The 19176-nt window shown below is 39.3% G+C and overlaps 2 protein-coding genes across 6 annotated transcripts; one reads left to right on the plus strand and one right to left on the minus strand.

Annotated features, from left to right (window-relative positions):
• The first annotated feature begins 9374 nt into the window (after nt 1-9374).
• On the plus strand, nt 9375-14576 carry LOC307042664 (uncharacterized protein). 2 transcript variants are annotated; one of them, XM_079686655.1, is made up of 7 exons: nt 9375-9943; nt 10689-10822; nt 10933-11056; nt 12414-12557; nt 12879-12983; nt 13319-13586; nt 13724-14576. In XM_079686655.1, exons 3-7 carry the CDS (start codon nt 11043-11045, stop codon nt 13928-13930), a joined length of 738 nt encoding a protein of 245 aa, XP_079542781.1. In that variant the 5' UTR covers nt 9375-9943; nt 10689-10822; nt 10933-11042; the 3' UTR covers nt 13931-14576. The 2 variants fall into 2 exon arrangements, with proteins under 2 accessions (XP_079542781.1, XP_079542782.1); XM_079686656.1 differs by having other exon boundaries at nt 9379-9943; nt 13378-13586; nt 13724-14556.
• LOC307042665 (chromodomain-helicase-DNA-binding protein 8-like) lies at nt 13797-19149 on the minus strand. 4 transcript variants are annotated; one of them, XR_013809214.1, is made up of 8 exons: nt 18878-19148; nt 18112-18181; nt 17917-18031; nt 17644-17739; nt 17029-17140; nt 16625-16866; nt 16342-16487; nt 13797-14971 (listed from the first exon to the last, which is right to left on the minus strand). XR_013809214.1 is itself a non-coding variant. In XM_079686658.1 (7 exons), the coding sequence occupies exons 3-5, from the start codon at nt 17976-17978 to the stop codon at nt 16690-16692; spliced, it is 351 nt and encodes a 116-aa protein (XP_079542784.1). In that variant the 5' UTR covers nt 17979-18031; nt 18112-18181; nt 18878-19149; the 3' UTR covers nt 13797-14971; nt 16342-16487; nt 16625-16689. The 4 variants fall into 4 exon arrangements, 2 of the variants coding, with proteins under 2 accessions (XP_079542784.1, XP_079542783.1); XR_013809215.1 differs by having other exon boundaries at nt 17917-18181; XM_079686658.1 differs by lacking the exon at nt 17644-17739 and having other exon boundaries at nt 18878-19149.
• Nucleotides 19150-19176: the final 27 nt, after the last annotated feature.

Below are 19176 nucleotides of genomic sequence, written 5' to 3' on the forward strand. Positions count from 1 at the left end.
AGAGTAACAAACTGTTTCCTGGCATCTCTCTTTATTCAACTCTAACGGGGAGGTGTGTCTTGTTCCACAAACACTAGCCACTCCTCTACAGCTCTCAGTAAACTGGTTTAACTTCATTTCATCTCTTCAGTACAGAACGTATGAACCCTCAAGGAGCTCATTCACAGAGTTGGTCATGTTATTTTCCCACTTACCATTTCAAGCTATAGGAAATACAAAAAGGTGCAGTTTTACCACAAAAACTTCAAAATGCCACCCTACATGTATTTAAATGTTGCATCAAGAAGTATAAACAAGAAATAAGTGACAGGAAAAAACAATAAACAAAATAACAACCAAGTTAAAATCATGCATGATTACATCTTACCTAGGTAAATAAAAAACAATATTAACCATAAAATCAATTTCATAACCAAGATACTGACGGTCAAGAAACAAAGATGGTGGTGGTCCAAAAACCAAGATGGCGACAGTCCAAAAACCAAGATGGTGGTGGTCCAAAAACCAAGATGGTGGCGCTAAACCCCTGTGACATCAAAATGAAGGCCTAAAACCCAAAGCCAACCCAAAATGAACTTCTATGATCAAACTAAATTACTTTCATTCATACAAAATACATATGCACTCTAAAATAGCGTGAACTCGCTGAGAGACATCCACATAATAATGATAAACATCAATTCTGTTGTTTGTTTGTTCTAAAGAAACAAGTTATGTGACATGTATGCAGCTTGATATGCAAGACTACGTCTGGTGCAAATTATTACTTATTAGGGAAAATATTAATATTAATACAATGATTACAAGGTCAGACATAAAGATAAATGCATGACACATGTCTTTAATAATAATAATAATTTATGCTAGTTTGTATTATTCTTTATTGTCACCTTTATCTTGTTAGTAATTGGACGTGATGACTGAAACATATGGAGGAGCGTTTATTTTAATGAGGTCTTGATGATAGTGCCAACAGTTTGGGTGAGGCATAATAAACGCCTCACCCTTTGGCTACGAAGGATGAAGGTGAACCTGATTGTCTGGTCTTGATGATAGTGCCAACAGTTTGGGTGAGGCATAATGGCAGAGGCATTATGCCTCACCCTTTGGCTACGATTCAAATACACAGTGTTACATAATGTTTGACTGCCTTCTAGACTCCATTATGAGCTCATGAGCAGCATCGGCCTGGAAAATCACTTCATTTGTGCTGAAGACATGGAAAAAATTACACGAAATGACTTCAAAGAGACACATGACCAGACAGACACAAAATGACTACAAAGAGACACAAAATGACTACAAAGAGACACAAAATGACTTCAAAGAGACACGAAATGACTACAAAGAGACACATGACCAGACAGACACAAAATGACTACAAAGAGACACAAAATGACTACAAAGAGACACAAAATGACTACAAAGAGACACGAAATGACTACAAAGAGACACATGACCAGACAGACACAAAATGACTTCAAAGAGACACAAAATGACTACAAAGAGACACGAAATGACTTCAAAGAGACACGAAATGACTACAAAGAGACACGAAATGACTTCAAAGAGACACATGACCAGACAGACACAAAATGACTACAAAGAGACACATGACCAGACAGACACAAAATGACTACAAAGAGACACAAAATGACTACAAAGAGACACAAAATGACTACAAAGAGACACGAAATGACTACAAAGAGACACAAAATGACTACAAAGAGACAGGAAAAAACCACGAATTAACAAACACATACAAGATTAACTCTTAATCTCTATTAAGAGACACACACAGAGTACAAAGAGACACAAAATGACTACAAAGAGACACAAAATGACTTCAAAGAGACACAAAATGACTACAAAGAGACACAAAATGACTACAAAGAGACACGAAATGACTTCAAAGAGACACGAAATGACTACAAAGAGACACATGACCAGACAGACACAAAATGACTACAAAGAGACACAAAATGACTACAAAGAGACACAAAATGACTACAAAGAGACACGAAATGACTACAAAGAGACACGAAATGACTACAAAGAGACAGGAAAAAACCACGAATTAACAAACACATACAAGATGAACTCTTAATCTCTATTAAGAGACACACACAGAGTACAAAGAGACACAAAGCAACCACAAATATATATATATTTATTTAAAAAGGAATGATGGTGCATTTACCCTCTGGCGTTTGACACGGCCAAAGTGAGACACGATAATGGAATTACATGTCCTGATTATCACGTTCTGAGTGTAATTACAGTATGTCCACTTGGGAAATGGATTACATTCAACTCGCTGCAGCCCGCACATCAGAGGCATTTCCATGACGGCCTTTTTCATTTACAGCGCCTGTCATACAAATCCATTATTTCCCCCGGAAACAAGTTCATAATTTACGAGCTCTTGTGAATTAAAGAGGCTGCCTGCGTGCCTTTGTGCAACTTCCTGATCAGGAGTGGCCCAGTTTCTGAAAGTAGAGAACAGAAGTGTTTTATTCCTGAAGCTTCTGCTGCTGGGGAGAGCTAAGCTTTTTAATCTGGTTTTTAATCAACATGAACGCTCCAACCTCTGGACCTGCTAGAGCTCAGCGCTGCTTTAAAGGTCTCTTGATATTTTTAGGCATATATTATGAGATATATACAAATATATAAGAAACATGTCTCTGAAGTGTCCTGCTCCAAACCCCAAACAGATCCTTGTAGCCCCCCCCCCCCTCTTCCAGCTGTTACTAAAGAGCTGACTCTGGGTCAGTAGCTTCAGAGAGAGAGTAGATCTCATCAGGAGAACTCTCCCAGCAGAAACTCAGCTAAATGCTGCCGTGATGAAACTCCACATCATGTTCCAAACCACATCAAGGATTCTCTCTGAAACAGGATGGAGCTCAAACTCTCTCTCTCTCTCAGGTTTACCACAAGGTGACTTCCTTTTGATTTCCTGCTTCTTCACACACACTCTCTCCAGTACAGGTTAGCTCTGAGTGTTAGCATACTAATGTAAACACAGACCATATTACTTCAGAACACGTCTCATTGTTTCTGACAGCAACCTTTCTGATTGGCTCGTGGGGGTAAAGCACGCCCACATTTTAGTAATGAGGTCATGACGCAGCAAATCTGGATCAGATCCGTTGGTCCCCGTTTTTAGAGATGTGGGTACGGAGGAGAAGAGAGAGGGGTTTATTTCCTGACACTTTGAGAGTCTCCTGACACACCGGGGACACACCAGGGACACACCAGGGACACACCAGGGACACACCGGGGACACATGGGGATGTAGAGAAGATATCATTATGAGAGTCTCCTGACACACCGGGGACACACAGGGGATACATGGGGATGTAGAGAAGACATCATTATGAGAGTCTCCTGACACACCGGGGACCAGAGTTGTAATAATATTACTTGTCGGTAACGGAGTAGTGTAACGCGCTACTTTTATAATTCGGTAATCACACTACAGTTACTAACATTGCCCCGACACGCGTTACTTCGTTACTTACTAAAATCATAATCACATTGACAGACAAGAGGGGTTTCCGCCGCAGGTTTATATGTACATAATCTGCGCGATGGTCCGATAGGAAAACATTCAGGAGCTATCTGGATCGATAGTTACGGCTGTAACTACGGTTCTATGAGTCCCGGATAATGGTGCTTTAGCACTGTATATGTCCATCGCGTGTATGCGCAGCTCGAGTATCAATAACAACAAAGTCACCTGTTACCCACGTGACACCGGCTATATCAGCCGGTGTCGTCAGAGGATCTGTTCCCAGAATCTTCTTGCGAGCACACAAGAATTCTGAGTGACAGGAAACTCTGGCGGTCATCCGGGACTCATAGAACCATAGTTACAGACGTAACTATTGTTCTATTTCGTCCCTACTGACCGCCAGAGGCGGTGCTTTAGCACTGTATGACCTATACCAACCATGTGATGAAGAATCCAAGCCCTTGCTCACCACTGGAAGCAGCTGAGCTCGGCAAAAGGACAACGCCCAAAGAAAAAGTCCTTCTCATAAAGAGGAACACCGACCTGTGGCACCCAGCCGTGGCGCCGTCGACCCGATCATGTTATCATAGCAGCCACATAAATTCAGAGTGGAGTGAGAACGTCCACTATCTAGAAGGGACTGTTGTCTGGGCAACAGCGTACATGCTGTCCCAAGGAACAAGCACATTCTTGCCCCCCAGTTGGGGTAGAAAGTGCGTGAGTGCAAGCTGCAGAGCCCGAAGCTCTAGCACGTTGACATGGAGCGCACCCTCCTGGGCAGACCGCTGACCCTGAACGGTCCTGCCCTGCCGCACTGCACCCCACCCTGAGAGACGTGCACCTATGGTGATGGTCTCCTGGCGGGATGGGATAGGCCCTGCCCCTCCAGCGTGACAGAGAGTGGAGGCAATGCTGCGACACCCTTGTCCTGGCGCGATGGACATATCCAGTGCTAAAGTCAGTCGGGCCGAAATAGAACAGTCTTATGCGACATGGAAACTGAACTAAAGAGAACATTTGAAACTTTAGCAGTCTGCGTGATCTGCCTGTAGGGAGGGGCGGGCCGGCCCTGCGAGTAAAGTAACGAGTAAAGTAACGAGTAAAGTAACGAGTTACTTTATGTAGAGAGTAACGAAGTAGTGTAATATATTACTTTTTTTTAGTAACGACCCCATCTCTGCCGGGGACACGTGGTGACGTAGAGAAGACATCAAAAAGTGCATTTTGCCTGATAGGGGAGCTTTAAGTGGGAGGCAGGAATTGATTTTTATTTATAGGAAAGTAGAGAAGGCAATAGTGAAACTTTTTACAAGCAAATCTCTGATTAACTTTTAAGCAACGTTAGTGCTTAATGAGGGTTCATTGCATTTTGCTCAAGTTGTTTATTGGATAGGTTTTATTTATGTTTGTCTTGAGGCTCTTTCAGTGGGTTATTGGAGCTTTGGGAACATGCCCGGTGTTCCTGGGGGCATCAGGTTGGTAATAGAGGATGCAGTTCTTCCTCCTGCCAGCAGGGGGCAGCAGTGATCCATATTACATGTGATATGCACTTTTTGCCAGGAGGCGAGATGCAGCTTCTTTATAAAAAGGTCCCAATCATTTCCTCCCTACTTCCATCTTTATTCACCTCCTTCTTTCCTTCCTCATTACTTTCCTGATTTATATTCTCTTAATGTAAATTGTATTTGAACATGTATATTTTCTACTTTCTTAACGCTATTTTATTTCTATTTGAGATATTTTCCTTTTGGATTGTTTATTTCTAGTCTTTTAATTTCTCTGATGTACAATGCCTTGTCTTTTTACGCTGCTGCAACGCAAACATTTCCATAATTAGAGATCAATAAATTACTTCTTATCTTACCTTATCTTTCCTCATCTTATCTTATGGTATCCTTCCCCGTTCCCTTGCTTCCTAATTTCTTCCCTTCTTTCATTCCTCCTTTTTGTCCGAATGATCTTCCTTCCTGCGTTCCTTTATTCCTCTCCTTCCCTCCCCGCCTGAAACACCTCCATTGGACTCCTTGGTTTACTTCCGTAAGATAGTGACATCACGATGGAGCCCCACAGTTTTTTGATTTAGTGTGGTGTAGTTTTTACTCTGAAGCTAAAATATATCAAAGTTTATTTTATTTTATATAAATTTGCTTCCATCTCAATGTTCGTGTGTTTCTGCTCTAAAAGTGTGTGTTGTCAATCTTTTCTAACTAAAAGGCCCAATGTGTAAATGTTACAAACATGTCAACGACCATCATTTCAAAAGTGTGACGGGAAAAATTCAAAAATAAAAATATAACCAAAATAAATATGTACTTGTATTTCTTGTATTTGAGTCAAAGTAGAAGTACTCAGGTCTTCTAGTCTGAATGACTTTGCATACTGCAGGGTAGCTGGTGGATTTACTCCAGGTGGAACTAAAGTCTGATTTAACACTTGATTAGATTTCACATCATTCATCCACATCTGAGAAGTAACTAAAGGTATAAATACATGTCTTCTTTGTAATTGAACACACTGTACAGTATGTGAGAGGCAGTAGTGATAATAACAATCATACAATACATTTAAAAGTTTTTAGAACTTATATTTTGCTACGCTACACGGATCCTTGAGGTCACCTTCCTCTCGTGTATGTAAATGAGGTGATTAGCTCAACTGTAAAAATGTAAAAAGCTTCTGCAAAATAAACAACAGAAATCTGCTGGTAGATGTTTCTGCTTGTTTTCTCAGCTCTTATTTGCTTTTACCTTGACCCCTGAGGGAGGGCGGCCCACCACAACCTGTCTCAAAGACCACCATCTGTCCTCGGAGCGTCTGCACCCTTTAATAAAACCTCCCATTCCCACCAGAGAGTAACTCACAAGTTACTGAGTCTCGTGTTATAACGTGTGAACCCCCACATGCTTTACTCAGGTAGAAGTACAGATACTGATGTTTAAAAATACTCTGGTGAAAGTAGAAGTACTGACTAAACTTCTTTACTCAAGTCAAAGTAAAGAGGCTTTGAAATGTACTTCAGTAAAAAGTACCCATAACTAGCAGCTGTTTTAAAGAGTACCTGACCTCCCTTTATATTAATAGAACAATAATGTCATTGTTAGCTAATGAATGTTTCCATGGTGACCAACGGCAACATGACAATGTTTCCATTGGTCCCTCTTCTTTAGAGAAGACCAGGAAGTGATGGATACACGGATCGTGTTCAAATCAATAGGCACGCAATGACTCTAAATAATAATGATCACGCCACCAAACACACATTCAGACTAAAGGAACCAGCCTGTTTGGAAAATGAGAGAAGTAGAAAGTACAGGTATTTGAGTTCAACATGTAAGAAGTAGAAAGTACAGGTATTTGAGTTCAACATGTGAGAAGTAGAAAGTACAGGTATTTGAGTTCAACATGTGAGAAGTAGAAAGTACAGGTATTTGTGTTCAACATGTGAGAAGTAGAAAGTACAGGTATTTGAGTTCAACATGTAAGAAGTAGAAAGTACAGGTATTTGAGTTCAACATGTGAGAAGTAGAAAGTACAGGTATTTGAGTTCAACATGTGAGAAGTAGAAAGTACAGGTATTTGAGTTCAACATGTAAGAAGTAGAAAGTACAGGTATTTGTGTTCAACATGTGAGAAGTAGAAAGTACAGGTATTTGAGTTCAACATGTAAGAAGTAGAAAGTACAGGTATTTGAGTTCAACATGTAAGAAGTAGAAAGTACAGGTATTTGAGTTCAACGTGTAAGAAGTAGAAAGTACAGGTATTTGGGTTCAACATGTAAGAAGTAGAAAGTACAGGTATTTGGGTTCAACATGTAAGAAGTAGAAAGTACAGGTATTTGGGTTCAACATGTAAGAAGTAGAAAGTACAGGTATTTGAGTTCAACGTGTAAGAAGTAGAAAGTACAGGTATTTGGGTTCAACATGTAAGAAGTAGAAAGTACAGGTATTTGGGTTCAACATGTAAGAAGTAGAAAGTACAGGTATTTGGGTTCAACATGTAAGAAGTAGAAAGTACAGGTATTTGAGTTCAACATGTAAGAAGTAGAAAGTACAGGTATTTGAGTTCAACATGTAAGAAGTAGAAAGTACAGGTATTTGTGTTCAACATGTAAAAAGTAGAAAGTACAGGTATTTGAGTTCAACATGTGAGAAGTAGAAAGTACAGGTATTTGAGTTCAACATGTAAGAAGTAGAAAGTACAGGTATTTGAGTTCAACATGTAAGAAGTAGAAAGTACAGGTATTTGAGTTCAACATGTAAGAAGTAGAAAGTACAGGTATTTGTGTTCAACATGTAAGAAGTAGAAAGTACAGGTATTTGAGTTCAACATGTAAGAAGTAGAAAGTACAGGTATTTGTGTTCAACATGTAAGAAGTAGAAAGTACAGGTATTTGAGTTCAACATGTAAGAAGTAGAAAGTACAGGTATTTGTGTTCAACATGTAAGAAGTAGAAAGTACAGGTATTTGAGTTCAACATGTAAGAAGTAGAAAGTACAGGTATTTGAGTTCAACATGTAAGAAGTAGAAAGTACAGGTATTTGTGTTCAACATGTAAGAAGTAGAAAGTACAGGTATTTGAGTTCAACATGTAAGAAGTAGAAAGTACAGGTATTTGAGTTCAACATGTGAGAAGTAGAAAGTACAGGTATTTGAGTTCAACATGTAAGAAGTAGAAAGTACAGGTATTTGTGTTCAACATGTAAGAAGTAGAAAGTACAGGTATTTGAGTTCAACATGTAAGAAGTAGAAAGTACAGGTATTTGTGTTCAACATGTAAGAAGTAGAAAGTACAGGTATTTGAGTTCAACATGTAAGAAGTAGAAAGTACAGGTATTTGAGTTCAACATGTGAGAAGTAGAAAGTACAGGTATTTGAGTTCAACATGTAAGAAGTAGAAAGTACAGGTATTTGAGTTCAACATGTGAGAAGTAGAAAGTACAGGTATTTGTGTTCAACATGTAAGAAGTAGAAAGTACAGGTATTTGAGTTCAACATGTAAGAAGTAGAAAGTACAGGTATTTGTGTTCAACATGTGAGAAGTAGAAAGTACAGGTATTTGAGTTCAACATGTAAGAAGTAGAAAGTACAGGTATTTGAGTTCAACATGTGAGAAGTAGAAAGTACAGGTATTTGAGTTCAACATGTAAGAAGTAGAAAGTACAGGTATTTGAGTTCAACATGTGAGAAGTAGAAAGTACAGGTATTTGAGTTCAACATGTGAGAAGTCAAAGTAAAAAGTGGTCAGAAAAATAAGTAGTGGAGTAAAGTACTGATACCAGAAACATGTACTTAAGTAGAGTGACAAAGAATTTGTACTCCACTACTTTCCACCTCAGGATGTATCTTTATGTACAGCACGTGTGTGTGTGTGTGTGTGTGTGTGTGTGTGTGTGTGTGTGTGTGTGTGTGTGTGTGTGTGTGTGTGTGTGTGTGTGTGTGTGTGTGTGTGTGTGTGTGTGTGTGTGTGTGTGTGTATGGAATGCCATTTAAGCCAAAATTAAATAAATATATAAATACATCAATAATTAAATAAATACATATATATATATAAACATGCCTATGAAATAAATTATGAAATAAATAAATGAGGCAATAAATATGTATACATGTACATTTAAATACACATTTATTTATTTCATGGGACTTTTATTTCATAATGAGACATTTATTTCAAGAGACTTTTATATCATAATGACACATTTATTTATTTCAAGAGACTTTTATATCATAATGACACATTTATTTATTTCAAGAGAATCGTATTTCATAATGACATATTTATTTATTTCAGATGACTTGTATTTCATAATGAGGCATTTATTTATTTCAGGTGACTTGTATTTCATGATGAGACATTTCATGATGAGACATTTCCATTCCTTATATGCAAATGAACGGGGCGTGGTTAGCTCACAGATCCAGAGACCCAGACCAAAGCAACAGCACCACAACACTGACCACTGGAGAAGAGGAAGAAAATGGAGGAGAAGGACTTAAACATTTTTTTATAAACTATATAATAACTACTAAATGAAAATAAGGCGGGGCAGACAACATGGAAGACGTCGGTGGGCTCCAAGATGCTATGCTATCCTTAGCAGATCAAATTGATCAACACAGTTTACCAACAGATACTGTGTTGGCCCATATTGAAGACTTTATCGAAGTACTCGGGCGGATAAGCGCTCTTCGAGATATCGACACGGATGACGAAGTTGTAAATACTTTGACACTGATTGAGCACCGTGTTCGTGTGGAAGATGTCCAAGAAGTTGGTTCAAGCACAGGTGCAGGACGCCCGCCTCTGGATATTCCATGCGATATGCTCGCTACCTATGTGCTGTCCGGTCTATCAACCCGAGAAATCGCGGATCTGTTTGGTGTGTCATCCCGCACAATTCAGAGGAGATCGGTCGAAGAAGGCCTAAGGTGAATTACTTGAGCTAACGTAAAATCTAATTATTGCTCTATCTAGCTAACGTCATACAAATAACGAGCCCATAGAAATAGAATACGAGTATACTACTATACTCATATTCTATTTATATGGTCAGCCCGCTACAACTGTCACTATGGCAACGGTACACATACAAATGGCCGCCGCTCTGACCATCCTGCATTATCTTAAAATATAATACATCCATTATCCTGCTACGTTGATTTGAATGGGAATGTCCGTTCTACTCCTATTTTATTTCTATGGACGACACTGGTGGGCAAAAACGTGTATAATACAGTTAACAAAATTAAAACATGATTGACAAACAATTATTTAGTATTGTGTAGCAATATGATACGAAGAGATGTTTGAAATGGAGTATATATGTTAGACTGGTGGATGTTCGTCAACGTTAGCCAAAACGTTTATGTTGACGTTGCACACAAGTTAGGTCAGTTATTATTAACAGCTGCTCTGTCAGATATGACTATTGTTACACCGAAATCTGTTTGTATCGTGAAATTGCGGTTTTTGTTTATTCATCAAAAATGACTAAAGTCAGAGATGTTTCCTGATACACGTGAAGTTGCAGCCACTGTATAAATTAATGTTAAGATAACTGGAGTTGTGTTCATGCTAACTGTTACACCTAACTAACGTTGCTGTCGCTTATGTAATAAATATATAATTGAAGTGACATTACACATATATATGTTTTATGTTTTTCTACTGTAGAAAATCAGACCTATACTCTTCAATTAACGATGACGATGTAGATGCCTTGGTGATGGAGATTCAGCGCACTAATCCGAATGCTGGATATAAAATGATGCTGGGACATCTACGGTCCAGAGGCATACACATTCAAAGTAAAAATTAACAGTTTTTGTTTAACCTCAATGTTCAACCCAATTCCAAATGACGTGGGTTTAGCCAGTCGCCAATTTGAATAAACAAATCAATCTCCTTTTTCAATCAGGGCATCGAGTAAGGAGTGGAGAGAGTGGATCCAGGAGCAATCTTGATGCGAAGGTTAACCCTCCAGACTACAAGGCGTCGTCAGTACAATGTTCCTGCACCAAATAGTCTATGGCATATAGACGGTAATCACAAGCTGATCAGCTCAGTTTTTCCTGCTGCTTTTTGAGCTGTGTCCATCATACTCTAGTAGGCCACTGCTCTTGAACTCCTGTACTCAAGTGCTGCAGTCCTGCAGTTCTTTGTTCCAAGCCTGTACCACACCACCTGAAATCACTAAATAGTAACATCATGTGAGAAAAGAGAGGTGAAGGTGTGATTGCTGAAATAAGTAGGCCTATCTACAGACATTGCACCTTTGGAAGTATTGAGTTTGAGACCAATTTGAAGGCTGAGGAAAAAGTAACATTAAAAGATATACGGCCAGGCCATTAATACTTAAAGATGCCTTTATCCTTTTTGAATACAAAATATAACAATGAGGGTTCTGTATGTTAGTTAGTTGAGGATAGGAATTGAACTCCTTGTCTACTCATTAGATAATAATTGAGTTTGAATTTCAAACAAAAACACAATTAGATGCTACTAAAGGTACAGTCCTTGCATGGGGGCAAGCCCTCTACCACATACATCCTAGCTAAATATGAGCTCTTCTGATAGTACCATAATGTCAGTGGTGTCCAATTTGATCCGCAAAGGGTTGGTGTGAATGTGTTCCAACAAAGCAGTGACACATGAACTCACAACTAGTTGGTGCACTGGAATCGGGTGTTTCTCTGCTTGGTTGAAATGCACCCACACTGACCCTTAGTTGGGACATCCATGATGTATTTTAACAAATGTGTGTAAGCTTTGACATACAAAATTATTTATAAGCATTTTCAAAGGTATGAACATGATCTAGAATATGTCTCAATTCCAAACAGTACCATGAAATCACATGTTTCCTCTTCATATTTACTCTGTTAGGGCACTGTATTAGCACCTGAGGTGGTCAAATCAGTTTTAGCCTACTAACAATCTCAGGACCCATTGGTAAAGTCCTTTTACGGAGATTAGCCTACCGGAAACCAACATTTTAGCACCTTGTGTGATTCCATCTTTAGTAGAGATGAGAGGTTAGATGTTGGAAAAAGGTACTTTAAAATATAAATGTTGTTCAGCCAGCTGACAAATCTGCTCGCCTTGGTAAAGTAAATTAAGCCATTGAATTTGCTTATTTATGTACAACTTGTTTTAACTTAAAGAAGGTTAACATGCAATGTACGATAATGTTGGATATTGCAATGGCAATAATGTTTTGTGATATTGCAGGACATGTTGCTATTGCAATATCCAACGTTATCACCCAACCTGCCACAACCATACCCCTCCAACCCTATTCCTAACATAGCTTAATGAACAAGATGTGCCTTTATCAACTGTGATTTGGACATGAGGCCCCAATTCAATAACCAATGAATCCTGTTATATTTCACACAGATGGAGGATTGTTGTTCATGGTGGCATTGATGGATTCTCCAGGCTAATTGTGTACTTAAGTAGTGCCCCCAACAACAGAGCTACAACTGTTCTTGAAGGCTTCTTGTCTGCTGTTGGCCAATATGGCGTGCCATCTCGAATTCGGTATGTAATGTCCTACAAATGTCTAATAAATGAAGTACAATGAGACTTATTTGACTAAAATGTATTTTAATAGCATTTGTAAAACAGGTACAATTATCAAAAAGAAAATGAGTGTTCGGAATTTCAAACAAGTGTAATGAAGGTGCTCTTCGGTCATCTTAAAACAGAGCTGGGTTACAACCCACGCAGAACGGCACAAACAGCCTTCTTCAGGGTATGCTTAGACCCTGAAGAAGGCTTTCCGAGAGAAGACCTTTCTTTTGAACGTACAATTATGTTGGATAGTCATCTTCAGATAAATGTACTTTGTTCCCCTTACAGATCTGACAAGGGGGGTGAGAATGTTAGGGTTGCTCCTTTCATGGTCCAAACACAAGGGGAGAACAGGAGCTCTCATATTACTGGACGGAGTGTTCATAACCAAAGGTATGGAGGATTTAAAAAATATAAATGATTAAAGTACAATGAAACCGAGAGAAGAAGCATGTCTGTCCACCCTCACAAAACAATACTTACATTCAGGCGGGGCAGGGGGTGATAGCGGGGCGTTTTACTGGCAGTTCATAACAAGTTCATTGGTCACTACCTAAAATCCAGCTCTCACTTCGCTCATCATTGTGTTCACACTCCAGTCTGAACATAAGTGTCAATCAGCCATTACTAGTAGAACCTTGTGCAACGTTTCCATCCTGCTAACTGTTGAATAATGTGACCTGCCAAAAATACAATATAAAGGCTGTATTTCATTCTTTCTTTTACAGAATTGAGCGCCTTTGGAGAGATGTGTATGGAAATGTTCTTGATCTGTTCTACACAATAGTCATCCAGCTGGAGGCCCAAGGATTACTCAATCCTGACCAAGAGATCGACCTGTATGCACTACACAGGTGCTTCATGCCACATATTCAGCATCATCATCTTCAGTGTTTCAAGGAGGCATGGAATCACCATGGGCTGAGGACTGCAAGCCACCGTTCACCTTTACAGTTGTGGTTACTAAACAACAGAGAGGGACAAGATTTCTCACAGGTAAACAACGTTTTTTAGATGATGTAATGTATGCCATCTTATTCCCTGGCTCAATTCTGTATTTAAAATACATGCAAAATGAGCCACATTGTAATTGATTACACATTCTGAACGGCTTTATTCCTTTCGTATGTCAGGTTGGTGAGGATTATGGTGTGGACTGGGAAGGACCACATACCCCCTGTGCATCTAATGTCTTTGTTCCTGAGATCCAGCTCCTGCGCCCATTGAGTGAACAAGATCTTGTGGCCCTACCAAACCCCCATGTTCCTTTCAGTCAGGCATTGGCAGTTTATCTTGAAACTGTTCAAACCCTCAGAGTTATGTTGAACCCAGAACCTTAGGTCAGGCAACATTTTCTTCGCACGATTTCAGCAGTGGTGGAAGAAGTACTTAAAACCATTACTTACGCAAAAGTACCAATACAACAATGTAAATTACAAGTCAAAGTACAGACATACTATCAACAACAAGGTACTTTAAGTATCAGCAGTAAAAGTACATGTTGTGCAATAAAATGTAAATAATAATCCATTCTGATGCAGCATGTTACTGTTGGAGCTGCTCTCATTCCTTTAGCTGTGTATTCCTCTCTACTCCTTCTTTTACATGCAAAAGCACACTTGCATGCATACTCTGAAGGATATGAAAATGAAGGATTGAAGAGCGACACGATGGAAGGAAGCCGAGAGCAGGGAACAGAGAGATGGTTGTGTGGTGACGTTGAAGGGAAATCATAAAGGTGGATGACCATTAATCCTTCAGTCCTACAGATCTTTAGCAGCAAACCTTTTGTTCCCAAAATACCAACTCCATTCCCTCTCTGCCTCTAAAACGTGATCCTTTAGTTTTTCTCTTTCAGCTTTATAGATGTTCCACATTTTCTTTAACTCCACAGTTACTTTTCCCTGTGACATGCAGCGTACCATTCAATGCTGTGTGATTTATTCTGAGTCTAGCTCTCATCATTTCCTCCCTTCTGTTTCTTTCTTTATAAATATGTGTCTGCTGGCAGACCATCAGACCAGCATTTATCTATCACCAGCTTATGTTAGTATTAAATATACAATGTACTCTGGTAACTATCAAAATAAAGACATTGTATAGAGTTCATAACAGTATTTTTATTTAATAAATTATACCTAATACAATAATATTACAAAAAAAACGTACATCTAAATAAATATATCATCTAAAATAGATGCGTTTGATTTAAAAATAACAAATATAATTCAAAATGTAAACAGCAACAAAGAAATGATAAACATTATTTTTCTTGTTAATATCCAGTATCTTCTCTGTTATGGATCTTCCGGTCTTTAACAATCTGGACAGCATGTCTTGGTCCTCCACGTCTTTCTCGTACAGCCACTGCTTGAAGCAAACTGAAAATAAGAAACAACAATGTTTTAACAAATCGTATTAAATTATGTGATGATAGAACTGCAAACAGAATAGCTGTAACTTTAACTAAATAAATAACTCAGTTACCTCTAATCATGAACCCATGTTTGTATCATTGAGTTAACATACATACATACATACATACATACATACATACATACATACATACATACATACATACATACATACATACATACATACATACATGCTAAACTCTTATTGCACTTTTGGCAACGAGCATTTTCCACCTCAAGACGAAGCCCCCAGGAAGTGCGCCGGAATCTGAGGAAAATATTCGTTGTGTCCAAACGGCGGTACTACAATTTCCTTATCAGTCTGTGACGTCCACCGGCCCAGAAATACTTTTTCCCCTTGACTAACATCGGGAAAGAGACGTCTGTAAATCGGTGGATAATTTTTTTGAAGCTAAATAAACTACCCAGTATGAACTATTGTATAGCCCTAGAATCATTAAGTCCTTAAAGTTCTAAAATGCACTAAAAGCCGAATCTAGATTTATTCTCTCTCTCCATTCATTCTAGTGAGCCGAGAGTGTGTGCTCGGGGGGGCGGGGCTTAAGGGGCGCATGCTCTGTGAGCGCACAAACGGGCTCTTCTGCTTTGACAGCCAGGCATGCTGGGTAATCTGTGACGTTTCGCTCTCTCAAAAGTTGGGCCATTTTGACTTCATGCGCCAATGAGCAGCTCTCATAGGAAAGAACGAGACCCCGCCCCCCACGCTGTATCCAGTTCTTATTATACATCCATGCTCAAGACGGGTAACATAACTACCCTCGGGGCGCTTAGTTCTCTCCGCCATGTGTTTGAGTGCGCACACGTGTGTGTGTGTGTGTGTGTGTGTGTGTGTGTGTGTGTGTGTGTGTGTGTGTGTGTGTGTGTGTGTGTGTGTGTGTGTGTGTGTGTGTGTGTGTGTGTGTGTGTGTGTGTGTGTGTGTGTGTGTGTGTATAAACTGCCCCACCCCCTCGCACACCGACAGGGGAGAGATCTCTCGTCTGGATTGGAAAGATCGAAAATAAATCATAGACGCACTTCGTAGTCTTTTTGCATATTAGAAACGGAGTTGGCGACAGTAAGACTGCGATATAATGTTTATGTAGATATAATACATATGACATCTATTTTTTAAATGTCTCTAGTACCGATAAAAAGATCGATAACGTTGGACGTTAACGGTACCACGGTCTTTAATAATTCAGCCCCGGGCCCCGTTAATACTGGGGCTCGGTACCCATCCCTAGTTTTAATTATTACATCATCAATATTACATTTCAAATAACCAAGTACTTGGTATCTCACAAAGCGCATGTGGCTAGTGCTGCTAAGAACATACCTGGTGATGGTGGCTCTTCGCTGCAGGATCTGGTCGATGTCCTCCTAACAGAAGCGATCGCCTTCGTCGTTCTCGTCCATGATGGCGGCGTAGGCTCCTTTCCTCAGGAGGTCCTCGATCTCCTTCTTGGAGAACTGCTGGACCGGCTAAAGGCGACGCAGAGAGACATTTACACAAGTGGATTTAGAAAACTCTTTTTGAAATTAAACTAAGCGTACTGCAACAGCGACTGACCCAAAAATGACTTGGCATCTAGAAATATGACAGATTTTTTTTTTCTCACCCCGCTGTTGTTGCCTTCTTTGTTCCCACTCGTGCTCTGCAGGACAGCACGGTCCAGCCCGAGCTTCAGTGCTCTGCAGGACAGCACGGTCCAGCCCGAGCTTCAGTGCTCTGCAGGACAGCACGGTCCAGCCCGAGCAGAAGACTAGCTTTATCCAGCTTTTCCCTCTCATAGTTTCTAGTGATCAGACGGTACACCTTCACCGCCTTAGACTGGCCAAAACGATGACACCGAGGTTGAGCCTGAAATAAAAAATTAAAAGAGGGCTCAAAAGAGCAAAGTTTTTAAGCATTAAATGGGAAAATATACACTTAAAGAACCGAGGGAATAAACGCAAAGACTGTTGTTGTTGGAGCCGTATTGAACTATCTTTAGGACAGACAGAGCAGATATATATATCGTACCTGCAGCTCATTTTGAGGGTTCCAGTCAGAGTGGAATATCACACAGGTGTCCGCAGCAGTGAGGTTCACAAGCTCTTGATCAGGTGTTTGATTCGGGCTGGCATGATCCTTTCTGCAGCGATAAATAAAGAAAACAAAGAAGACCTTATTAATAATAGTAATGATGGTAACAACAATAATATTAGTATAACTATTTATATAGCACTTACACAATTGCAAAGTGATTCTCACAACAAAAATAAAGAACAAAACAATGTCAACAATAAAAAAAAAAAAAAATGATAGGAATGTTAAGAGACAAAGAAATGATAAACATTCTGAGAGGCCGACTATAAAAGGTAGACTCAAAGGCTCCTGATGACATCAATGAGCAGTCCCTAAACACGCTGCTGTATCAAAGAAATAGGTCCTGATTTCTTCTATTTAGTGTAGGATGATTTGTTGTATTGATTGCTGATGGATGTTAAGATATGTTTTACAATTATAACTTATTGTAATTGGAATCAAAAAGTTTAAAATCGTAGTTTTAATAAAATGACTAGCAATATAGGGTTTATTCAACAGCGGTAAAGCATTAAGTTGCTAAATGAACGTACACTGAACTGTAAAACTTACCACTATTTAGGAAAGGACCTGATCAGAAGGATTGACTAGTAAGACAGCAAAGAGGTGGAGGAGGTCTCTGTCATGTACCATTGGTAGATGTTACACCTGAAAGAAAGATAAGGAAAGAAGAAAAGACAGGAGGACAAACATCCTCTTAAGTAAAAGACCAAATCATTTCAAGCTTTACATCTTTCAGTCTTTATAATGCACTGCTGGAAATTACATTCCAAAAGCTAAATTCAAACTCAATCCCATAAATAACTGGGTACCAAAGAGCTTTACCTGATAGAGCACGTTCCACACGGAGCAGCAACCATCCGGCTGGGCCTTTTGCTGCATATCATCTCCTCCCTCTCCACTGTTTCCAGTAGATCTCTACTGCGTCTGTCCAATAAAACTGAAATGCCCCAAAACAATCATATTTAAAAAGTTAAAACAATAACTTGCTTTTGGAATTCAAATGTATTAGAATCTCACCTTTTTCCTGGATGTCAGGAAGGCGTTCCCTTCAAGTCTGTAACCAGTCATAGGAGTTCAAATGCAAAGCCTGAACGATGACAAGAGCGAGACTTACATTTTACAAGATAAGTAATACCAGAGCAGTGTGTACGACATGCAGAGAGCAGATCAAATCCCTGACAGACTCACACACTTTGGTGATGTCCTCATCTGATAATGATGTTTCATTTTTAGCAGCAAAGTAACATTACTCAAGGTATATGTTGGACCCAACTCATGTACAGTATGTTTTGCATCTCCTCAACAAGGGTCTGTATAGTTGAGTAGAAACAAACTGTCCCTAGAGTTTCAGGTAGATTAACAAAGAAAAGTTTGCAATGAAGCACAAAACCCCTCTTTGTATTAAGCTAGCTGCCACAGAAAGTACAGCTTAATATGCTAACCTGGTAGAGTTAGCTAACGTTAGCTAACTTCATGTCAAACTAAAAACCTCTAACGTGCATTACATTGACGATTTTAAACACAACTTAACTCTTTCAACTTGTAAAATAACGTTAATTTAACATACCCTTAAATAACTACATCACGTTTTTCAGAACAACACAAACTGCAGAAAACGTTAGCTGCTAACTGTTGTTAGCTAAGACAGCTAGCTCGTAACAATAGCCTCCTAGCAAACTTAAGGTTACGTTAACATTAACTTAACGTTGTAAGAAAGCAAAACGAACCTTCGAGAAATATTTTACTCTCAGACTGGGTGTAATTGTGTTGCATTGCTGCTTACCTCCAGAAGGACTTTTAGCTGTTTCCCAGTAGAGACTAGAGAGAGCTGTCAGAGCGGTTGCTCTCAGAAGAGCAGCATTGGGCGGACCAGATAAGAACCAGTTAGTGTCAATGTTGTGGTGCTGTTGCTTTGGTCTGGGTCTCTGGATCTGTGAGCTAACCACGCCCCGTTCATTTGCATATAAGGAATGGAAATGTCTCATCATGAAATGTCTCATCATGAAATACAAGTCACCTGAAATAAATAAATGCCTCATTATGAAATACAAGTCATCTGAAATAAATAAATATGTCATTATG

The sequence above is a fragment of the Notothenia rossii genome (genome assembly GCF_949606895.1).
Source record: "Notothenia rossii genome assembly, chromosome: 6".
Classification (NCBI taxonomy): domain Eukaryota; kingdom Metazoa; phylum Chordata; class Actinopteri; order Perciformes; family Nototheniidae; genus Notothenia; species Notothenia rossii.